Genomic DNA, 20,209 nt, shown 5'->3' with positions numbered 1-20,209 from the left:
CGTTTCAGTGGACGAAATTCCTATAAGAGAAGGTTCTGCGGGGCATAAAAAACCCTAACATTCCAAAACTATCTTTAGTGGTAAGAATAAATGACCATCGTAACAAAATAAGAGAAATCAGAGGTCACGTAGATTTAGGTGATTATTTTTACAACGTGCTATTCGAGAGTCGGACGGTCCAGAAATAATCTGAAAATGGTTTACTAAACGTCTGCGAAACACACAATTATCGACTGCAGAATAGTCATATAGCCGGCCAGAGTGGCCGTGCGGTTATAGGCGCTACAGTCTGGAGCCGAACGACCGCTACGGTGGCAGGTTCGAATCCTGCCTCGGGCATGGATGTGTGTGATGTCCTTAGGATAGTTAGGTTTAATTAGTTCTAAGTTCTAGGCGTCTGATGTCCTCAGAAATTAAGTCGCATAGTGCTCAGAGCCATTTGAACCAATAGTCATGTAGGTGTACATCTGTATAGATATGTCACCATTCTACAAAAAAAATTAGTCCGTATATTCTCTGTCGACTGACAGTTCCTTGCCAAAGCTCTCGAGATGCACATACGTCACTGTCACGTGATAAAGTTGACGGAAACTATGAGAACTACTAGATGGTAAATCGTAGAGATTGTAACAAATATCTTTAAAGTGACGATGGCATATCTAGGTATTAGACATTGTTGACGTTCGGAAAAACTGGCGCACACTAAGACGAGACTGAAAATTCTAAATTTAATTTTGCTTCGATTTAATTGTTTGCTCGTGTATGTTTGACTGTGTGTGGGGTTCAAAATGTTTCAAATGGCTCTGAGCACTATGGGGCTTAACATCTGAGGTCATATGTCCCCTAGCACTTAGAACTACTTAGACCTAACTAACCTAAGGACATCACACACATCCATGCCCGAGGCAGGATTCGAACCTGCGACCGTAGCAGTCACGCGGTTCCGGACTGAAGCGCCTAGAGCCGCTTGGCCACCGCGGCCGGCGTCTGTGTGTGTGTGTGTGTGTGTGTGTGTGTGTGTGTGTGTGTGTGTGTGTAAATGTAAACACCATCTGGCATCGGATCCATTCGCCTTCACTTGATGTCGTGTACAGTATTGGTACACTGTCGTATTACCTTCTAGAAAATATCACCAGAAGTTCTAAGATTGTGATTCGTAGTAGTTTCTCACATCCCTGTCGTTAGGAATTGCATATTATTTTGGTGTAACTGTACTGCTGTAAAGCGTCTGTCGTATAACTTAAACATGGACCAGTCATGTTAAATGCTATTCGTTGTTATAACTCAACGCTGAATACACTATAGTGCGGATCAGTAAGGTCGACAAGCGTGAACTGGTTTGATAAAATAAATTCCAGTACTTAACACTGAAGGATATCAGGGGCCAGGTTCTCGCACGACTTCATCTTCATTATTTCCTCATTATGTATAATGCAGCCACCCGTTTCGGTGTATATTACAGTTACTGTATTATACACAAAACTGATATCGCAAAACCAATCCGGACCCCATAAGGAGATGAATAAAAAGTATCTTATCACAGATAAAGAAGTAAAAATAAGATTTTCTTCAAATTGCAGTCCGGGTAAAGGAAGGTATGGTTATGTTTATTTAAAAACATTTCAAAATAAAATTCCACACTATTAGGATGACAAGTGAAATGGAAAAGTCGTTTAGGTAATTTCTACTGTATCATCTGCTACAGTCAAATTCAAACATATTTCACTATATATTATAAACAACGCTTTCAGCTCCTGGGAACCAAAATAAATTCCGTTTTCTATGTACGCAAAATTCAAAACAAAAACTTTTGGTATTTGAATTTAATTAACAGGTTCCTTACAATAAAAATTAAAATGCAAGTTTAAAAACAAAAAGATCCTTGTGAAAATTAGCCTAAACTCACCAGTCGTTGCCAGTTTTGGTAACATTTTGCCTCTTTCTACCGGTCTGGTGTGGCTTTGGCTCAGCGACCAAATTAACATCTGAAAAACACACTCTTCGTTAGAAGTAAAAAGCACAACAACAGTGACTTTTTCGCAACAACAACAAAAAAAATTGTGTTATCTCCACTTAAATTAAATCCGAAGCTATCAAAGTACACTCACAAAAATCGTAATTGCAGTATGCTGCTATTAATCATGAGATATTAACAAAAAACAGGAATTGAAAACAGAAGACAGTGATAGAGTGTGTGTGAGAGAGTATGTGTGTGTGTGTGTGTGTGTGTGTGTGTGTGTGTGTGTGTGAGAGAGAGAGAGAGAGAGAGAGAGAGAGAGTGATGGGGGGGGAGGGAGGGAGTAGGAGACGGAGAAAGAGATAGAGAGGGTGTACAGTTGTGGGTGACGCAGCAGGAGACGCTAATTATTCAATTTCAGATGTGTGGCTCGCAACACAGGATGACTGAAGGACTAAACCTAGTCTACCGTTTTTATCAACGATACGATATAGATGTGTAACAAAACTACCGTCAGTGGAAACGAGAACGAATTTTAATCGTCCTGGAGGGGAAATTTTTAGATAGTCCTACAAAAAGGAATGTAATACCCAAACCTATGTTACTTAATACAATGAACGTTCTTGAAACAAAAATTGTCATTCTGTATGTACGTTGGTATTAATACAGTGTGCTAGACGTACTGATATACACGAGTGAGATGCTTTGTCACTGCTGATCTCTGGAAAAAGTCATAAAAGACCACACAAACATCATATCGATACAAATATATCGTTATTTGCTGTACGTGCAAAACATGAGCGTGCAGTAATCGACAGTCGGAAGTGCTAGGTTTTGCTCATGGCTCAAAGTCTAGTCGTAAATACCTGACCCGAAAATATTCGCTTTCGATAAACATTTGCGGACTGAGCGCCACAGAGATTCCCTTTGATCATTTATGCGAATTATTAGTTAGGAATTCTATATTGCCAATTTGCTGAGTTCTAGACACATGTAACGTGAACGAGAAACAGACCGTACACTCGAACACTGAAATAAAAAAAAAAGATTTTCTCCAATATAACGTGGATGTCGCTCAACCACAATCAATATGTGTGTATATCAGTAAAAATCAGTATAACAGGAATTATTTGCATATAGCTTATCCTGTGCTGTTCTTGATATTGAACTGCAGATAGATCAGAAGAGAATTCGTACTGTTACATTTTACAGGTATGAAATTAAATAAATGTGAGGTAATTTATGAAGAACATACACGCCTTATTTCATGGTTTTAATAGACCTTCTATTTTATTAACTGGAGTGCTGCACAGAAAATTCACCGTGACTGAAACTTAGCTGCAAATGGAGACAGAACAACGTAGGTAATTTACATAAAGCGAATTTTTTCACTGTCATATATGTCGCATACAACGAGTTTTTGTTTGCGTATCGAGATATATTGAACTCACTATTTTAATGAACCTAATTTCATAAGTGCAGCATATCTTGTTTTTTTTTTCAACTAGTTTTGTGTTTAACAGTAGCTAGTAGCCTTCCTGGAGAAAACTTGTTTTGTGGCGAGTTCCACTTTTAATCCCGGCAGTGTAAGAAACTGTCAGCAGCGGTACCTGACCAGCTATAGTAAAGCGCCAAAGAAACTGGTGTAGGCAAGCGTATTCAAATACAGAGATATTTTAACCGGCAGAATACAGCGCTGCTGTCGGCAACGCCTCTCGTAAAAGAAAACAAGCGTCTGACGCAGTTGTTAGACCGATTACTTATGCTACAGTGCCAGGTTATCAATACTTCAGTGTGTTTGAACGTGGAGTTACAGTCGGCGCACGATGGAACACAGCATCTTCGAGGTAGCGACGAAGTGCGTATTTTCCCCTACGACCACTTCACGAGTGTACCGTGAATATAAGGACTCAGGTAAAACGCCAAATCTCCGACATCGCTGCGGCCCGAAAAAGATCCGGAAAGAATGAGACCGACGACGACTGAAGAGAATCGTTGAACGTGACAGAAGTGTAACCCTTCCGCAAACTGCTGCAGACTTCAGTGCTGAGCAATCAACAAGTGTCAGCGTGCGCACCATTCAACGAAACATTATCGATATGGGCTTTCGGAGGCCAAGGCCCAGTCGTGTACCATTGATGACTGCACGACACGAAGCTTTACGCCTCACCTGGGCCCGTCAACACCGACATTGGACTGTTGATGACTGGAAACATGTTGCCTGTTCGGATGAGTCTCGTTTCAAGTTGTATCGAACAGATGGACGTGTACGGGTATGGAGATAACCTCATGAACCCATGGACCCTGCATGTCAGCAAGTAACTGTTCAAGCTGGTGGAGGCTCTGTAATGGTGTGGGGCGTGTGCAGTTGGAGTGATATTGGAGCCCTGATAAGTGTAGATACGACTCTGACAGGTGACACGTACGCAAGCATCGTGTCTGATCACCTGCATCCATTCATGTCCATTTTGCATTCCGACGAACTTCGGCTATTCCATCAGGACAATGCGACATCCCACACGTCCAGAGTTGTTAAAGAGTGGATCTAGGAACACTATTCTGAGTTTGAACACTTCCGCTGACCACTAAACTTTCCAGACATAACATTATTGGGCATATCTGGGATGCTTGCAACATGCTGTTCAGAAGTGATCTCCACCCTCTCGTACTCTTAGGATTTATGTACAACCCTGCAGAATTCATGGTGTCAGTTCCATTCAGCACTACTTCAGACATTACTCGAATCCATGCCACGTCGTGTTGCGGCACTTCTGCGTGCTCGCGTGGGCCCTACACGATACTAGGCAAGTGTACCAGTTTCTTTGGCTCTTCAATGTAAAAGAGTGACGGCCAAGTTTGTTTTCTCCAAATAGAACGCCATAATTATGAACTAAATTCCACAACCTTGCGCCATGCGTCTCCGAATGGGACACATGATATTTTTGGATATTGTTGCTTCTGTAGTGCCGTATGATTGAAACCCTCAGCTGGTAAGTATTGAACTATGGCGGAAAAGAGTTTTTCTTTGTTATTTCGTCCAGGACGATCTTCTCTATTTGTGAACTCAAAGGTATCGTTGCTTGGTATCTCTGGCGTTATAACTACCCAACTCAAGTGGAGGTAAACCATACACTTACCAAGACAACGCTTTAAAGAGAAAGCTACAGATAAAAAATTAATAAAATAAAAACAGTTGATAAGAGACAAAATAGTAGTACTGATGAAAAGTTATAGGGTTTCAGACGGGGTGACAGCATTATGATACCGCGAAGTTTCGACTATTGTCACGCTCATCATTTTTTGCAAACATGATAGCGAAAGACACTCGTCGAAATGTCGCGATATCTTAAAGCTACCATCCGGCTGTAAGCCCGAGAAGTTTTCGCCAGAGAACTTTTCAACGCCGGGAAATTCTACATTCGCAAAATAATGAGTGAGTAAATAGCTTTTACTTCTCGTAACAAAGAAATATATTGGACGATCCGCTTACGGTATGGAGGTGCAAACCTAGAAAGCAGTCGACAGAACTGGGCAAACATCCCCTAGTATCACCATCTAAATTTTCCGTTACCGTTAACGAGGCAAGAAAAATATTATATTAGTTCCGAACGTGACTGCATTCAAATGTTTAATTTTACGGAACCAGACACACAATTTCAACTTGAAAAGCCTTAAAAGGGCATTAGGAAGCCAAGTAATAATAAATTACACTCTTTACCAAAGAAAAGTACACGTAGACCTCCGATTTGTGATAAATGAAACTTCAGTAGCATATCCATATTTGAAGGATAGTGTTCATGAATTGACCTCAGTGTGATACCGCAGTCTACTTCCCAACGAATTCAATGTGTACTGCCAGAATCGCACAAGAGTGTTCTCTTTTTGCCTTTTCATCAATGATCCAAAATTTGTTTGCGTACCATAGATATGTTGCTTTAGAAATCAAATTCAAATAATTTGAAATCGTATTGTACACCGTTTGTTCAGAAAGTTCAGAACTGTTATTTCTGGAAACAACAAATGTGCATTCTATCAAGTCAGCTGTGAGCAGGTAGTGTTAAGTAGAAAACGCCGCAGTGTGGCAAAGCTGTGGCGTCAGAAGTCGACTAACATCTATAAATCAAGTGTTCAACACATGCACCAGAATGTCTTGAAGAAGAGAATAGTGTGTGTATGTTTTGTGCCGCACATTTTGGCTCTCAAACAGAAACAACGACGTGTGGTGGACGCTTGCCGTGACTTGATTGAAATACAAAACACGGACAGAGCTTTCTTTGTAAAAAAAAAAAAAATCATCACATGTGACGAGACATACCACAAAACGAGAAAGTACTGAAATCCACATGAAGTGTCAACGCTTTCATCACTTAACCGACATTTAAGCGAATTTGATGCGCTAGTTGACCAACGTTACGAAGAACGACTTTTCTGACGGCAGTATCAAATGGTCATATTAATGTTCTGTGCGTCGCACTTACGTGTGTATGCGTTGGTGTTTTGTGTGGGGGGGGGGGGGGAGGGGGAGGGGGAGGGGAGGGACACGCATTATGTAGAACATTTGAAGCTCTAACCACCATCTTATCTTTCCTCTATGTTTTCTTAATACAGTTTCACAACTCTTTGTACTGACCACGTAGAGTCCTTTGTGTTCATTTGGAAGGAAAGAATGACGACTAATATGAAAGGTGTAACAGATTCTGGTTGCATTCTGATTTGGCAGTGACTCGCGATTGAATATTATAAATCCGGATCGATAAGAAGAATGCATGATTGAGAAAAGGGCTAGACATGATGTGACAGCTTGGCTCAGAAGATTTATCGCAGGTTTCCTTTAACACTATTTAACACAGGCTTCCTTCATTTGATGTAAAACATTCTGAGCTGTTAGGTCGGGTCCCTTTTAGTTTAAACACGTCTTTTGATACCAGCCAGAAGAGCTGACGGCATATGTTCGTTCTCGTTTCCACTGACCATAGTTTTATTACACAAGTACATCTTGTATCGTTGATAGAAACGGTAGACTACAATCTGCTACTGAAGTTTAGTCCTCCATTCATCCTGTATTGCGAGCCACACATTTGAGTATCAATAATGAGCGTCTCATACGTCGTCACCGTCAACTGTACTTAGAAAATGTAGACTCTCTATCTCCTTTTGTAGGAAACTAATCATAGCATATACTGTATATCCTTTCATGTAGCAGGCCGATGTCACGCGTGTATCACCTTTTGTATCCGTTCAGTTATCGTCGTTTCTATTTTCTGTGAATGAATTTTCGTCTGACTGGCAGTGGTCATGTTGACATAAAATCCCAAGTATTAATGACAAATCTAACACTGCAGTGTGTATGTTTACCTTTCTTCTTCTCCGTATACACTTCATGGAGGGGTAATTCTTGCCGTTTGCAACTCCACAGTTCTCTCTAGTGCGTCGTTGGTCGTTCTCGATGTCTTCTTCCACTCGGCATCTAATCCAGCAGTGCATCGGGAGACAGGTATTTTCCATTGTTTCTACGTGGTCCGACCGGTTCTGTCCATTATGCAATATTTTAATATATACTGGAGTTTATATATAATTATTTCTAAATTTCTTCACTTCGTATATAACCCATCCTCGTGCATCCCTTATCACTCCTCAGAAATCTCTTTTCTGCTGAATGCAGTTTACTCAGTTGCTTTTGAACAGGCAGCCACGGCTTCGCTGTCATTAAGAAGTGTGGGTAAATCCACTTTCACCTCTTTCCTAACTTTATTTTAAAAAATTCTACGGGCTGCATTACATACAATATGAAATTTGGTAACTGTTTGCTCAATGTCTTTTCCATTATAACAACACAGTATATTTAGTGACTTCCAGCATGCTGTAGTAACTTGGGTCAGCAACTTCTGTTAATCAAGGGAACGCAAAACCAGTCCAAGTTTCAAATATTTTATTTTTCATTCGATGACTAGTTTCCGTCCGAGACCCAATTTCAAAGGGACACAAAAAAGTCATTTTCGACTTTGTTATGTTGTTTGATAATGGGTCTCGGCCCGAAACTGAATTATTTTCTCCAAAAGCCACATGCCTAAGACCTGTATTTGCTAACATCTATACACATCACTTAATCCCTGTGCTTTGATAAAATTAGTATTTATATACAGACTCCTTACTACTAAAATTAGCTGTGTTTACAGTCCTCGTTTTCCCGGTCTGACATAATTTTATTCGATCTAGCCTGTCAAACGTCTTATAAAATATATCAAACTTAAATACGTTTCTCAATTCTTTTCTCTACTGTATTCTACTATCTGTCGCCTGGTGAAGACATTATCCACGCAAGATCTCCCTTTTCTAAACCCGCTTTGCTCTCCTGGTTCAAATGGCTCTGATTACTATGGGTCTTAACAGCTGTGGTCATCAGTCCCCTAGAACTTAGAACTACTCAAACCTAACTAACCTAAGGACATCACACACATCCATGCCCGAGGCAGGATTCGAACCTGCGACCATAGCAGTCGCACGGTTCCGGACTGCGCGCCTAGAACCGCGAGACCACCGCGGCCGGCTAACTCAGCTGCTAGTAGACAATTTGCAAAAGTTTTTAATAAGTTATTTATTATTTTCGCATTGATTTTATATCCTACATTCATGAGACTAATTCCCCTATAGTATATGGATTTTGAACTTGAGCTGTTGACCAAGAGAGAGGTATTTGGCTATTTCCCCAAAATTTATTGACTAATGTAAAATTCTTAATTTGAATACTATACAACTTTACAAGTTGCATATTAACTCCAGGCACCTTCCAATTGTTTGGAGATCTTAGTACTGTGTCTAATTCTTGTAATGATGCAGGCTCTACTGCTGGAAGTTTATTTCAGTGACAGCTGTCTGTTTCTGTTTCACTTACTTCATTGCACCACAATTGTTTCTAATGTTTTATTCATTCTTTTAACTCATTACATTTATTCTTGCAGTACACCTTATCTGATTTATTTATGTGCTTAATCAGTTTATTCCCAATTAGCTGCCTCCCACGTACATCATGTTCTGCCTAAGTTATGAACTTAAAACATGCTTCGTCATGAGCCTTTCTGGTTATTCTCTTGACAGTTATTATTTTCTCTTTATATACATTAGAGGATATATCTGTTTTAGTTTGTAAGTATAGCTTGTATGCTTTCCATTTCTCTTCAACTGCTACTTGTACTTCTTTCTTCCATACGCTCAAACACTTTTTCTTTTTCAACTTTCTCTTTGTCCTAAAATTTCATTTCCAGTTTTATACATTGACTGTATTATAGTTTCCCAAACTTTATTTACAACTTTGCCAGTGAATGTTTTGTTAGATACTGCGTGTGTCTATTTTGATACAGCGTTCTTAAACTTTCTTCTTGTAGGAAATACATTTACACACTTCTTCATTTTCTCGTTTGTGTTTTGAATTATTCTTCGTCCATTTCGCGATTACTCTACTTTCCAAAATTACGAAATAGTTCAAATGGTTCAAATGGCTCTGAGCACTATGGGACTCAACTGCTGTGGTCATAAGTCCCCTAGAACTTAGAACTACTTAAACCTAACTAACCTAAGGACAGCACACAACACCCAGCCATCACGAGGCAGAGAAAATCCCTGACCCCGCCGGGAATCGAACCCGGGAACCCGAGCGTGGGAAGCAAGAACGCTACCGCACGACCACGAGATGCGGGCTACGAAATAGTTGACCGAATATATATGTTACATTATATATTATACATTGTACATTTGTTACATTATTAATTATCTATAACCTCTACTACTCCAAGTCAACTTATCAATATCTTTCTGAGAAATATAGGTACTTGTTAATTTCAGCAGGTTGCTAACTCCTGCCTCCGTTCTGATTTATTGTTACGTTGTTTATTACCACAGATGTAAAAATAATTGGGAACGGTGGTAGAGAACGGTTTAATTAGGAAAAGGAGCATGCTGATGGATTTGCCTATCAAAAAATCATTTCTTTCAAAACATATTTTTCTTAATTTTGCACACAGTTCGAAATGGCCTGTTCACATCATTGACAATTAGCCTACCGTTAATGTTACAACCAATATTATCTCTAGAACGTACAAAATTTTGAAAGGCTGGTACTGTTATAGGTGTAATTCGTTATACAAAGAACTGAAAACTTAAGCATTTTAAACAAATAAAAAAATTAAATACTTAAAACACATTACAATATATTAAAGCCTTAAGATTAGAAAGAAATAAAATTCTTTCAAATGTTACTAAAATACTATTTTGTCAATACTGCTTGATAACGTTTTATTAATTAATGAAAAAAGTTAGTGCTGTATCATCATTTCTTTTAGGACCTTGAACTTCCAGACGATACATCTGACACTTCTGTCCTCTGGCAGAAAATACAACGCTGTGGGCTGAAAAAGGCTGTAACTAACTTTCAATTACTTATGAAAATGTAATTATCGTAAAATCCGCCCAATTGCCTGAAACGGCAGAAACACAGCATTTAAAGTGACTGGATAATGATTAAAAAATAATAAAATCAATAGCTGTTGCCTGTGAGCATTAGATGCAGAGCTCAGACGCACATTGTCATTGCAAGCATAATTCCGACACGCTATCCTCAGCAACCTAGAGCATGATCAATTCAGTACAGCTGATTCCAGACAACTGACGTTAAACGAACGATGATCAGTTAGTTCTATAATCCGAAATTTGTTCTGGGCTACGACGGACACATGTTTTAGTAAGACACGCACCGTGATGTCAATAACAGCGATAGACGCGGCACAAGCGCTTGCCCACACCGAAAATTATGGGCACATAGTAAACGAAAGACGTAGAACCCGCAGTGCCACCGTATATTGCCGTCTCCGATCAGCCCGGATACGGAAGCAAAACACAGGCTCTTCCTGACCGACGGCGCTGACACTGTGTACAGCTCGGCAATATACTTTCTGAGTTCGGCGATACTACCAGTACGACTGACACGTGTGTTCCTCGAACTAGCCTCGTCGCCATGGTTACTGTTTCCTGAGTTACCTCCGCACGCCCTCCTTTCTGCCTCGCGCACGTGCAAGTCTTGAGATAACGCTTAACATCGTGTCGGACCTCCTTTTTTCCGGCGTAGTGCAACGGCTCGACGTTGCACGGACTCAACAAGTAGTTGGAATTGCTCTGCATAAATAACGAACCGTGCTGCCTCATAGCCGTCAACAGCTGCGAAAGCGTTGCCGCTGCAAGATTATGTGCACGAACTGACCTGTCGATTATGTCCCCATAAATGTTCGATATGTTTCAAGTCTGGCGTTAAGGACTACCAAATCGTTCGCTTGAACTGTCTACAATGTTCTTCAAACCAGTCTCGAACAATTGTGATCCGATGACGTGCCCATTATCATCCATAAATATTCCACCTTTGTTTGGGAACTTGAAGTCCATTAACAGTTTCACTGCGGCATCGGTGCAGGCGCGCAACTCTCCAGTGCGGCCCGGCAATGTGCGAGTGCGTGCCGGTAACGCTCCGAAAGGGCAGGTACCGCTCTAACCGACGCTCCTAAGCACACCTGAGCTACAGGATGGCGTCAAGACCTTGTAAGATCTGTAGGATCATGTTCTATACCGACTTAATGATGACACCTTAGATGCATTACTTCAAATAAGCTTCGACTGAATTGTGGTCATGTTTTAAAGTCTGTTTGCTGTCAGACACCTGTAGGAGTCACACAGGCGTCATTCAAATGTTCACTAGCCGCCATTTCGAACAATATACATTCGATAACTGATCACACGAAACAAAAGTTTACACGCTATGATGCTAGCTTAGACACTGCAACTAGACTGAGTAATCCGATAGTAGCGCGGACGCTTATAAGCGTCAGCCGCACTGGCTCATGGCTTGTTGTGACGCTTATAAGCGCCAGCCACAGCGAAAGTGTTAAAGGCTGCAACTGATAATAATCATACTTGGTTTGTGGGGCACTCAACCACGTGGTTGTCGGCGCCCGTACAACTTCACTGTCCAGTTTTGCCGCTTTTGCTGATGATGAAATCATGAGGACAACAAAAACCCAGACCCTGGGCGAGGAAAATCCACGACCCGGACGGGAATCAAATCCGAGCCCCCGTGATCCAGAGGCAGCAGCGCGAGTGCAACTTGTTTCCAAGCAGCTGATCATAACTATTTCCAGTTAATGATCTTTTCAGTTGATCACAGGACCCAGTCCGTTCCATGTAAACACAGCCTACACCATTAAGGAGCCACCACCAAATTGGCAACCGCGGTCCATGACGTCGTGGGATCCAAGCCACACTCGGAACCTGCCGTCAGCTCTTAGCAACTGAAATCGGCACCACGGTTTTCCAGTCGTCTAGTGTCCAACCGATGTGACCACGACCCCAGAGGAGGCGCTGCTGGCGTTGTCGTGCTGTTAGCGAAGGCACTCGCATCGGTCATCTGCCCATAAGCGCCACAAATGTCACCGTACTGTTCTAACGTCCCACATTGTTTTCTGCGGTCACTTCACGCAGTGTTCCTTGTCTGTTAGCACTGATATCTCTATTCAGAGCCGCTGCGCTCGGTCGTTAGGTCAAGACAGTCGACCGCTGCGTTGGAGGGAGGTGAAGCCTGGAATTTAGTATTGTCTGCACACTCTTGACGAATCTTGGAATATTGAATCCCCAAACAATTTATGAAATGGAATGTCCCAAGCATCTAACTCCGACTACCATTCCGCGTTCAAAGTGTGTTAATTCCTGTCGGGCGGCCGTAATCATGTCGGAAACCTTTTGACATCAATAAATGTGTGTTCGCCCCCAGTAGCTGAGTGTTCAGCTCGACAGAATGTCAATCCTTAGGGTCCGGATTCGATTCCCGGCTGGGTCGGATATTTTCTCCGTTCAGTTAGTGGGTGTTGTGTTGTCCTAATCATCATCATTTCATCCACATCAACGCGCATGTCACCGAAGGGGCGTCAAATCGGAAGACTTGCGTCTGGCGAACGGTCTACCCGACGGGAGGCCCTAGTCACACGATTACCTGTGTACAAATGGATCCTCCGCCAGTGCACAACCCTGTTATATTTTTTGTATGCGACACTAACGCGATCTGTGTATGTGCTGTCGATTCACTTGTGTCACCTCAGTATATACGCCTCCGAGCCAAAAAAAACCAGAAGCGGTGTCATGATGGCGCGCTTTGGCGGATTCGATTAATCGAGTCGTGAACAGTCACGGCTCACAAATGTTTTTCCATCGTTTCTTCTCGACTGGGCCCGTAGCGCACGTAAGGTGAAAATAAGACATTTTCACTCAGCTGGGACTAGGTTAGGTGCAAACTGAGTTATTTAACTCGTGATGATTTCATTGATTCACAACAAGCTCATTTCGGAGGAATAGTAAACTTACGCCCATGTATTTTCTTCATGTGACGTTACATTATATTGTTTATGTCTAAGTGGAATGACGTCCGTAAAGCATCTTGGAGCAAGTTTTCTGTCTGGTCATATGTCGTTACTATAAATCAAGTAGTTCCCGTGTATTGGACTTTCAGTGATCTTATATAGCACCTGTTGGCAGTTGTTCGACAGGTTTCGTTCCAGCGATGCTTTATGTTTGCACAGGAAATTATAGCGTGCGGCTGGTCCCGGAGGAGGTTCGAGTCCTCCCTCGGGCATGGGTGTGTGTGTTTCTCCTTAGGATAGTTTAGGTTAAGTAGTGTGTAAGCTTAGGGACTGATGACCTTAGCAGTTAAGTCCCATAAGATTTCACACACCTTTGAACATTTGAAATTATAGCGCCGAAGTTCAGGCATGGTGTTTGAGTTTCACTGACTTTAAATTTGTAGTTATATGAAGTTATGGTTATCCATTGTTTTTATGTGCTGTGTCATTTTTATCCTTTTACTTTTCTATCATTTCAATTATGTTTTCTATGTCTCTTTTACGTTTCAGGTCTGTTTGTTCGTTCAGGATGTTGTCCAGATATTTTTTCGTGTATGTGAAAATTTCCAGCTCTTCCAAAATGTTCATAGCCTGACCTTTAGGTATTTTATGTACAACCTGCAAAGCATTTTCGATTTGTTCTGCCTTATAATTTTGGCTTTTCAGATGTATGTCAAAACGTGGTTGGTTACATTGACAGTTTCTCGTATGGCCTTTAGATCTGATTCCAAAGTTTCTGTTAGTCCAATATACTCCAATAATTTAGTGCGGATTCTCTCTCGTTCCTTCAACCACGTACTCTCACGTAACTCTTTCTCATATTTACTTTTCTGCTACAGAGTTCCACTCCACCAAGATAATTAGATTTTCAAGTCTCTGTGTAAACCGTTCAGCGTTATACACTTTTGTCTCTTCACATTCTGTTTGGTTACTTGACGAGTCTGTTGAGAATAAGCCTACGTCTGTACAGTTCACAGTAACTTTCTCTACCACATTTTGCCGGCCGGGGTGGCCGAGCGGTTCTACGCGCTGCAGTCTGGAACCACGCGACCGCCACGGTCGCAGGTTCGAATCCTGCCTGGGGCATGGATGTGTGTGATATCCTTAGGTTAGTCAGGTTTAAGTAGTTCTAAGCTCTAGGAGACTGATGACCTTAGAAGTTAAGTCCCATAGTGCTCAGAGCCATTTTATACCACATTTTTTTCCTTTTCATGACGAATCTTACTCCTGTTAGTCCATTTCCTGTTGCTGTTGAAATGACTCGACATTCTTCCGAACAGAAATGCTTCAGGACTTTCCGTTTCACATTTTCTGGCTTCGCATACCGCATTCAGGTTTCTGACATTCCAAGCTCCGAGTCGTAGAATGTTAACCATGATTATTCAGTCTTCATGATGTTCTCCCCCTCAGCAGTTCCCTTCAGGGGACCACCAGAGGATCCGAAGGGAGACTGATACGGAATATTTTCTCAACAGATCGATTATGACGACATTTTTCCAATAACAAGCCATACGATCTGTTTTTACAGATTTTTAGTTTTTAGCGGAGTGACTTAAATTGTCTCCCTCATCGTTATGCCGTTGTCATAATTTCCGACAAACCGTTCTGTGTAAATTGGCACAACTAGTGTTTGAGGGAGACTGCGGAACCATTATGACAGCACCATCGTATATCTCGTGGTCATGGTAGTAAGTCGAGCGAGCGCGGTGGCGCAGTGGTTAGCACACTGGACTCGCAATCGGGAGGACGACGGTTTAAACCCGCGTCCGGCCATCCAGATTTAGGTTTTCCGTGATTTCTCTAAATCGCTTCAGGCAAATGCCGGAATGCTTCCTTAGAAAAGGCACGGCCGACTTCCTTTCCCATCCTTCCCTAATCCGATGGGACCGACGACCTCGCTGTTTGATTCCCCCATGTCAACCACGCAACCAATAATAAGATGAGAAACATGTCGCGCGCACTGTCATGTAGGCAGTCGTTTCCCCCTCGCTGAGTTAATAATGTTCAAATGTGTGTTAAATCTTATGGGACTTAACTGCTAAGATCATCAGTCCCTAAGCTGACACACCACTTAAGATAAATTATCCTAAGGACAAACACACACACCCATGCCTGAGGGAGGACTCGAACCTCCGCCGGGACCAGCCGCACAATCCATGACTGCTGCGCCCTAGACCGCTCGGCTAATCCCGCGCGGCCTCGCTGTGTCTGCAAGTGGAGTAGGAGAGAACTAAATCGGTATTATTGGTGTAAGGAGTCAACGAAGTATATTAGTGTGAGTGCGCCATTGCAGTACATGCCATGACATTGTATCTTATTAAATCCAATTACTTGCACACGTAATGAAACAGTGAAGATATCTTAGAATTTTCTAGTTCACTTTTTCAAAGATAATGAATTGGCAAATATATTTGGCAACAAACCTATTCATGGAACTAAGAGCTACCCTAACAGAAACTCGCTGCTTTCCACCTCTTTGCTGGAGAGCTTTTTCTGCCATTAAACCAGTCCGTTGAACGCGCAGCTGTCCATGGTGTATTCTGAGCGAAACAGTGCGAGGGATTGAGAGTGTGTCAAGAGAAACATCGATTAATTGTGTTTCTACATGTGCTCGCTAGAATGACATATATCTATACTAATGAAAAATATGCAGACGTGGTTTACGTATACGGCGTCTGCAATTATAGTGCTCCTGCTGATATCGAGTAAGTCCGTAGGCGTTTGCCTCACTTCGATTTCCTGATCGTACAGTGTTTATCAGACTTTTCAGCGCATTACGTGAAACAGGTATTCTTCCAAGGTCGCATTTTTCTTCCGAACGCATAGTTCAACAACCTGTGTAGGAACATCAACGCACTGCTGAAAATGAAATGATAATTAAATCAAGACCCTAAGCTGCCGACAGACGTTGATATACATCAAGGGAGAAAGTTGAAAATGTGTGCCCCGACCGGGACTCGAACCTGGAATCTCTTGCTTACATGGCAAACGCTCTATCCATCTAAGCCACCGACGGCACAGAGTACAGTGCGACTGCAGGGATTTATCCCTTGCACGCTCCCCGTGAGACCCACATTCCCAACTTAATGTTCACACACTACATTCGTAGTGCCCCTGCCCATTACACTAATTACTCGCGGCAGGCAGTCTTACCGAGTCCCATAAGAGTTCGGGCAATGCATGTACATCCAGCACAGAAGAAGAAGGTCAATGGCCGGTTAGCTGTATGAAGATGGTATCTGTTCTTTCGGGTAGGTCAGAACGGTGGATTGTTGAACTCATCTGTGTACCGCGAACAACTGTATGGCGAACATCAAATGCGGAGAGCTTTTACTTGTTCCCCACACAATGCGTCCATATTCTTCCCATTGGCAGCAGTACCACACGAATTTTCTCTCGCGTTAATGCTCTTCACTGATGAAGCTACTTTTACAGGGAATGGAATCAACAACAGATGTAGTTATTACTGATGGTCGCAGGAAAATCCACAAGCTACCGTGGAAACCAACGTCCAATTTCGTTTTTCAGTGTTTGGTGCGGCATGACCAGTAACACATTGGCAGGTCCAATAATTTTAGAAGAGCGAATGACAGGACAGAATTACTTACATTTTCTGGGAAACTTTTTTGCTAAATACTTCGAGGGCGATCCGTTGGTCACGCGTACTGCAATGTGCATCCAACATAACAGAGTTCCTCATGTATTACCAGACGTTTGAGGGAACAACTCAACCGCAATTACTCTAAGATCTAGACTGGTTGTGGTAGCGCACTTAACTAGTCACCAAGATCGCCAGACTTCACGCGATCAGATTTCTGTACACAGGGTTGAATTAAGTCGGAGGTGTACAAAGAGACTTTTTTTTTTTTTTTTTTTTTTTTTTTTTTTTTTTTTTTTTTTTTTTTTTTTGACATCAGTCTTCTGACTGGCTTGACGCAGCCCGCTAGCAATTCCTATCCTGTGCCTATCATTTCATTTCAGAGTATCACTTGCAACCTACGTCCTCAATTATTTGCTGGATGCATCCTATCTCTGTCTTTCCATACAGATTTTACCCTCTACAGTTTCCTATAGTACCGTCGAAGTTATTCCCTGATGTCTTAACAGGACTCCCATCAATCTGTCCTTTCTTCTTGTCAGTGTTTTCCAGACTTTCCTTTTCTTACAGATTCTGCGGAGAACGTCCTCATTCCTTATGATATCGGTCCAATTAATTTTCAAAATTCTTCTGTAGTGCCACATCTGAAATGCTTCGTTTCTGTTCTGTTCCGCTTTTCCCAAAGTCTGTGTTTCCCAGAAAAACCCTTTTACCAGAGCTAGTTTGCTTTTTATGTCCTTCTTGCTTTGGCTGTCACGGGTTATTTTGCTGCTTACGTAGCAGAATCGCTTAACCACGACTACTTCGTGATCACCAAAGTTGGTGTTAAATTAATCGTTGTTCTCATTTTTGCTACCTCTCACCGCTTTCGTCATTTTTCGATTTTCCCTCAGTCCACATTCTCTACTTATGAAGCTGTTCATTCCATTCAACAGATCCTGTAATTCATTTTCACTTTCACTCAGGATAGCAATGTCATCAACGAATCTTATCTTTGGTATCCTTTCAACCTGCATCTTAATCCTTCACTTGAATCTTTCTTTTATTTCCGTCATTGCTTCTTCGATGTATAAATTTAACTCTAGGGGTGAAAGACTACACCGCTGTCTTAGTTTTGTTATGCCGCGCGGGATTAGCCGAGATGTTTGGGGCGCTGCAGTCATGGACTGTGCGGAGGGTCCCGGTGAAGGTTCGAGTCCTCCCTCGGGCATGGGTGTCTGTATTTATCCTTAGGGTAATTTCAGTTAAGTAGTGTGTAAGCTTAGGGACTGATGACCTTAGCAGTTAAGTCCCATAATATTTCACACACATTTGATTCTTTTAGTTTTGTAATCCGACAAATTCAACATCTACATCTGAATCTACATGGATACTCTGCAAATCACATTTAAGTACCTGGCAGAGGGTTCATCGAACCACATTCACAATTCTCTATTATTCCAATCTCGTATAGCGCGCTGAAAGAACGAAAACCCGTATCTTTCCGTACGAGCTCTGATTTCCCTTGTTTTATCATGGTCATTGTTTCACTGAATGCAGGTCGGTGTCAACAAAATATTTCCGCATTCGGTGAAGAAAATTGGTGATTGGAATTTCGTGAGAAGATTCCGCCGCAACGAAACGCGCTTTTGTTTTAATGATGTCCACCCCAAATCCTGTATCATTTCAGTGACACTCTCTCCCATATTTCGCGATAATACAAAACGTGCTGGCCTTCTTTGAATTTTTCGATGTACTCCGTGAATCCTATCTGGTAAGGATCTTACACTGCGCAGCAGTATTCTAAAAGAGGAATGACAAGTGTAGTATAGGCAGCCTCCTTAGTAGGTCTGTTACATTTTCTAAGTGTCCTGGCAATAAAACGCAGTCTTTTGTTAGCCTTCCCCCACAACATTTTCTATGTCTTCCTTCCTTGCTGTGGCCGAGCGGTTCTAGGCCCTTCAGTCCGGAACCGCGCTGCTGCTACAGTCGCAGGTTCGAATCCTGCCTCGGGCATGGATGTGCGTGATGTCCTTCGGGTAGTCAGGTTTAAGTAGTTCTAAGTCTACGGGACTGATGACCTCAGATGTTAAGTCCCATAGAGCCATTTGAACCATTTGTTCCTTCCTTCGTTCTTGGTCTCCCATTCTTATTGCTCCCTGGTACATATTGTACATTACCCGCTTTCCCTTATAACTTACCCTTCCTTTTCTCGTAATTTCAAACATCTTGCATTGCATCTTTGACATTGTCGAACATCGTTTCCAGGTCGTCAAATCCTATGAACGTGTATTAATTTATCTTGTTTACATTATTAACTGCAACGTCAAAACTGCCTCTCTAAAGTTTCTTGCTTCGAATGATCCTTCTCGTCATATTACTGAGTGTTAAGCACTCTTCCTGGTACATCTTATTTAATGCTCTTCGGTTTATAGAGGATGATCCAAAATTCGAACAGTCGGAAGCCACTGAGCGATTCCTTCCTTACTAACGCCATACGAAGTCTGTATCAAAATGTCTTCGCCCCTTATTTTCGGCATAAAATGGCAGTAAAAATAGAGAATTTTGCATCTGTAATCAAACGTGAGACAGAACGTTCATTCAACACTCTGTAGGTATGCTGACCAGTGAATCAGTATATAGCGTTTTGTCTTACAATACTCGCTTTAAAGAACTCGACTATGGGTCTGGACGATCGAGTTACTTTTTTTCCAATTTTCCAGACTGCTTGATTCGGTATCTAGCCTCTCAATCGTTGTACAGGAGTTACGGCAGCCGTTGTACAAAGCGCTTGAAATTACATAATACAAACATAGAAATATGGATACAATAGTTTTTTTATTAATAGAATTTTAAAGACTTTTTCACTTACAAATGTTCCTCTGTTGTGTTCAACGCACTTCACCCCTCCATGCTTTCCGATACATTGTCAGCACTATTTATCTTTCCTTTAGCTATACCTCATCAATCAAACAAAAAGAAATGCTAACCCCGCACCTCTGTGTCTTTCTCTGTTTGTGCCTTTGTCATCCCAGGTAGTTGCGCATCGTAAATTGATTCGTGCTATTTCATCGAATATATTGGTACTGTTTCCGCTATTCCTTGTTTCGTTTATCATTCCCAAGTCCTCTACATTTCGTAAGGAGGTTACGTCACCAACAGGGCTAGCAACGAGCTTCACAGGTAATTATCAAAGTCTGTTACTATTTGTATTGTTATCATCGTGTAACGATTAATTTCACCCTC

General features: G+C 41.8%; 1 protein-coding gene across 3 annotated transcripts in view; it reads right to left on the bottom strand.

Moving 5' to 3' along the window:
- Positions 1-20,209, bottom strand: part of LOC124612605 (RNA-binding protein Raly-like) — a 395,826-nt gene that overhangs the window by 75,773 nt on the left and 299,844 nt on the right. For all 3 annotated transcript variants that reach the window (XM_047140895.1, XM_047140894.1, XM_047140896.1), the window contains exon 4: positions 1,907-1,985. In XM_047140895.1, coding sequence (XP_046996851.1) covers positions 1,907-1,985 — 79 coding nt within the window. The remainder of the gene's footprint in view (positions 1-1,906; positions 1,986-20,209) is intronic.

This window comes from Schistocerca americana, chromosome 4, assembly GCF_021461395.2.
Source record: "Schistocerca americana isolate TAMUIC-IGC-003095 chromosome 4, iqSchAmer2.1, whole genome shotgun sequence".
NCBI lineage: Eukaryota > Metazoa > Arthropoda > Insecta > Orthoptera > Acrididae > Schistocerca > Schistocerca americana.
The sequence above is the reverse complement of the archived record's forward strand: the minus strand, read 5'-3'. Positions and strand labels throughout refer to the sequence as shown.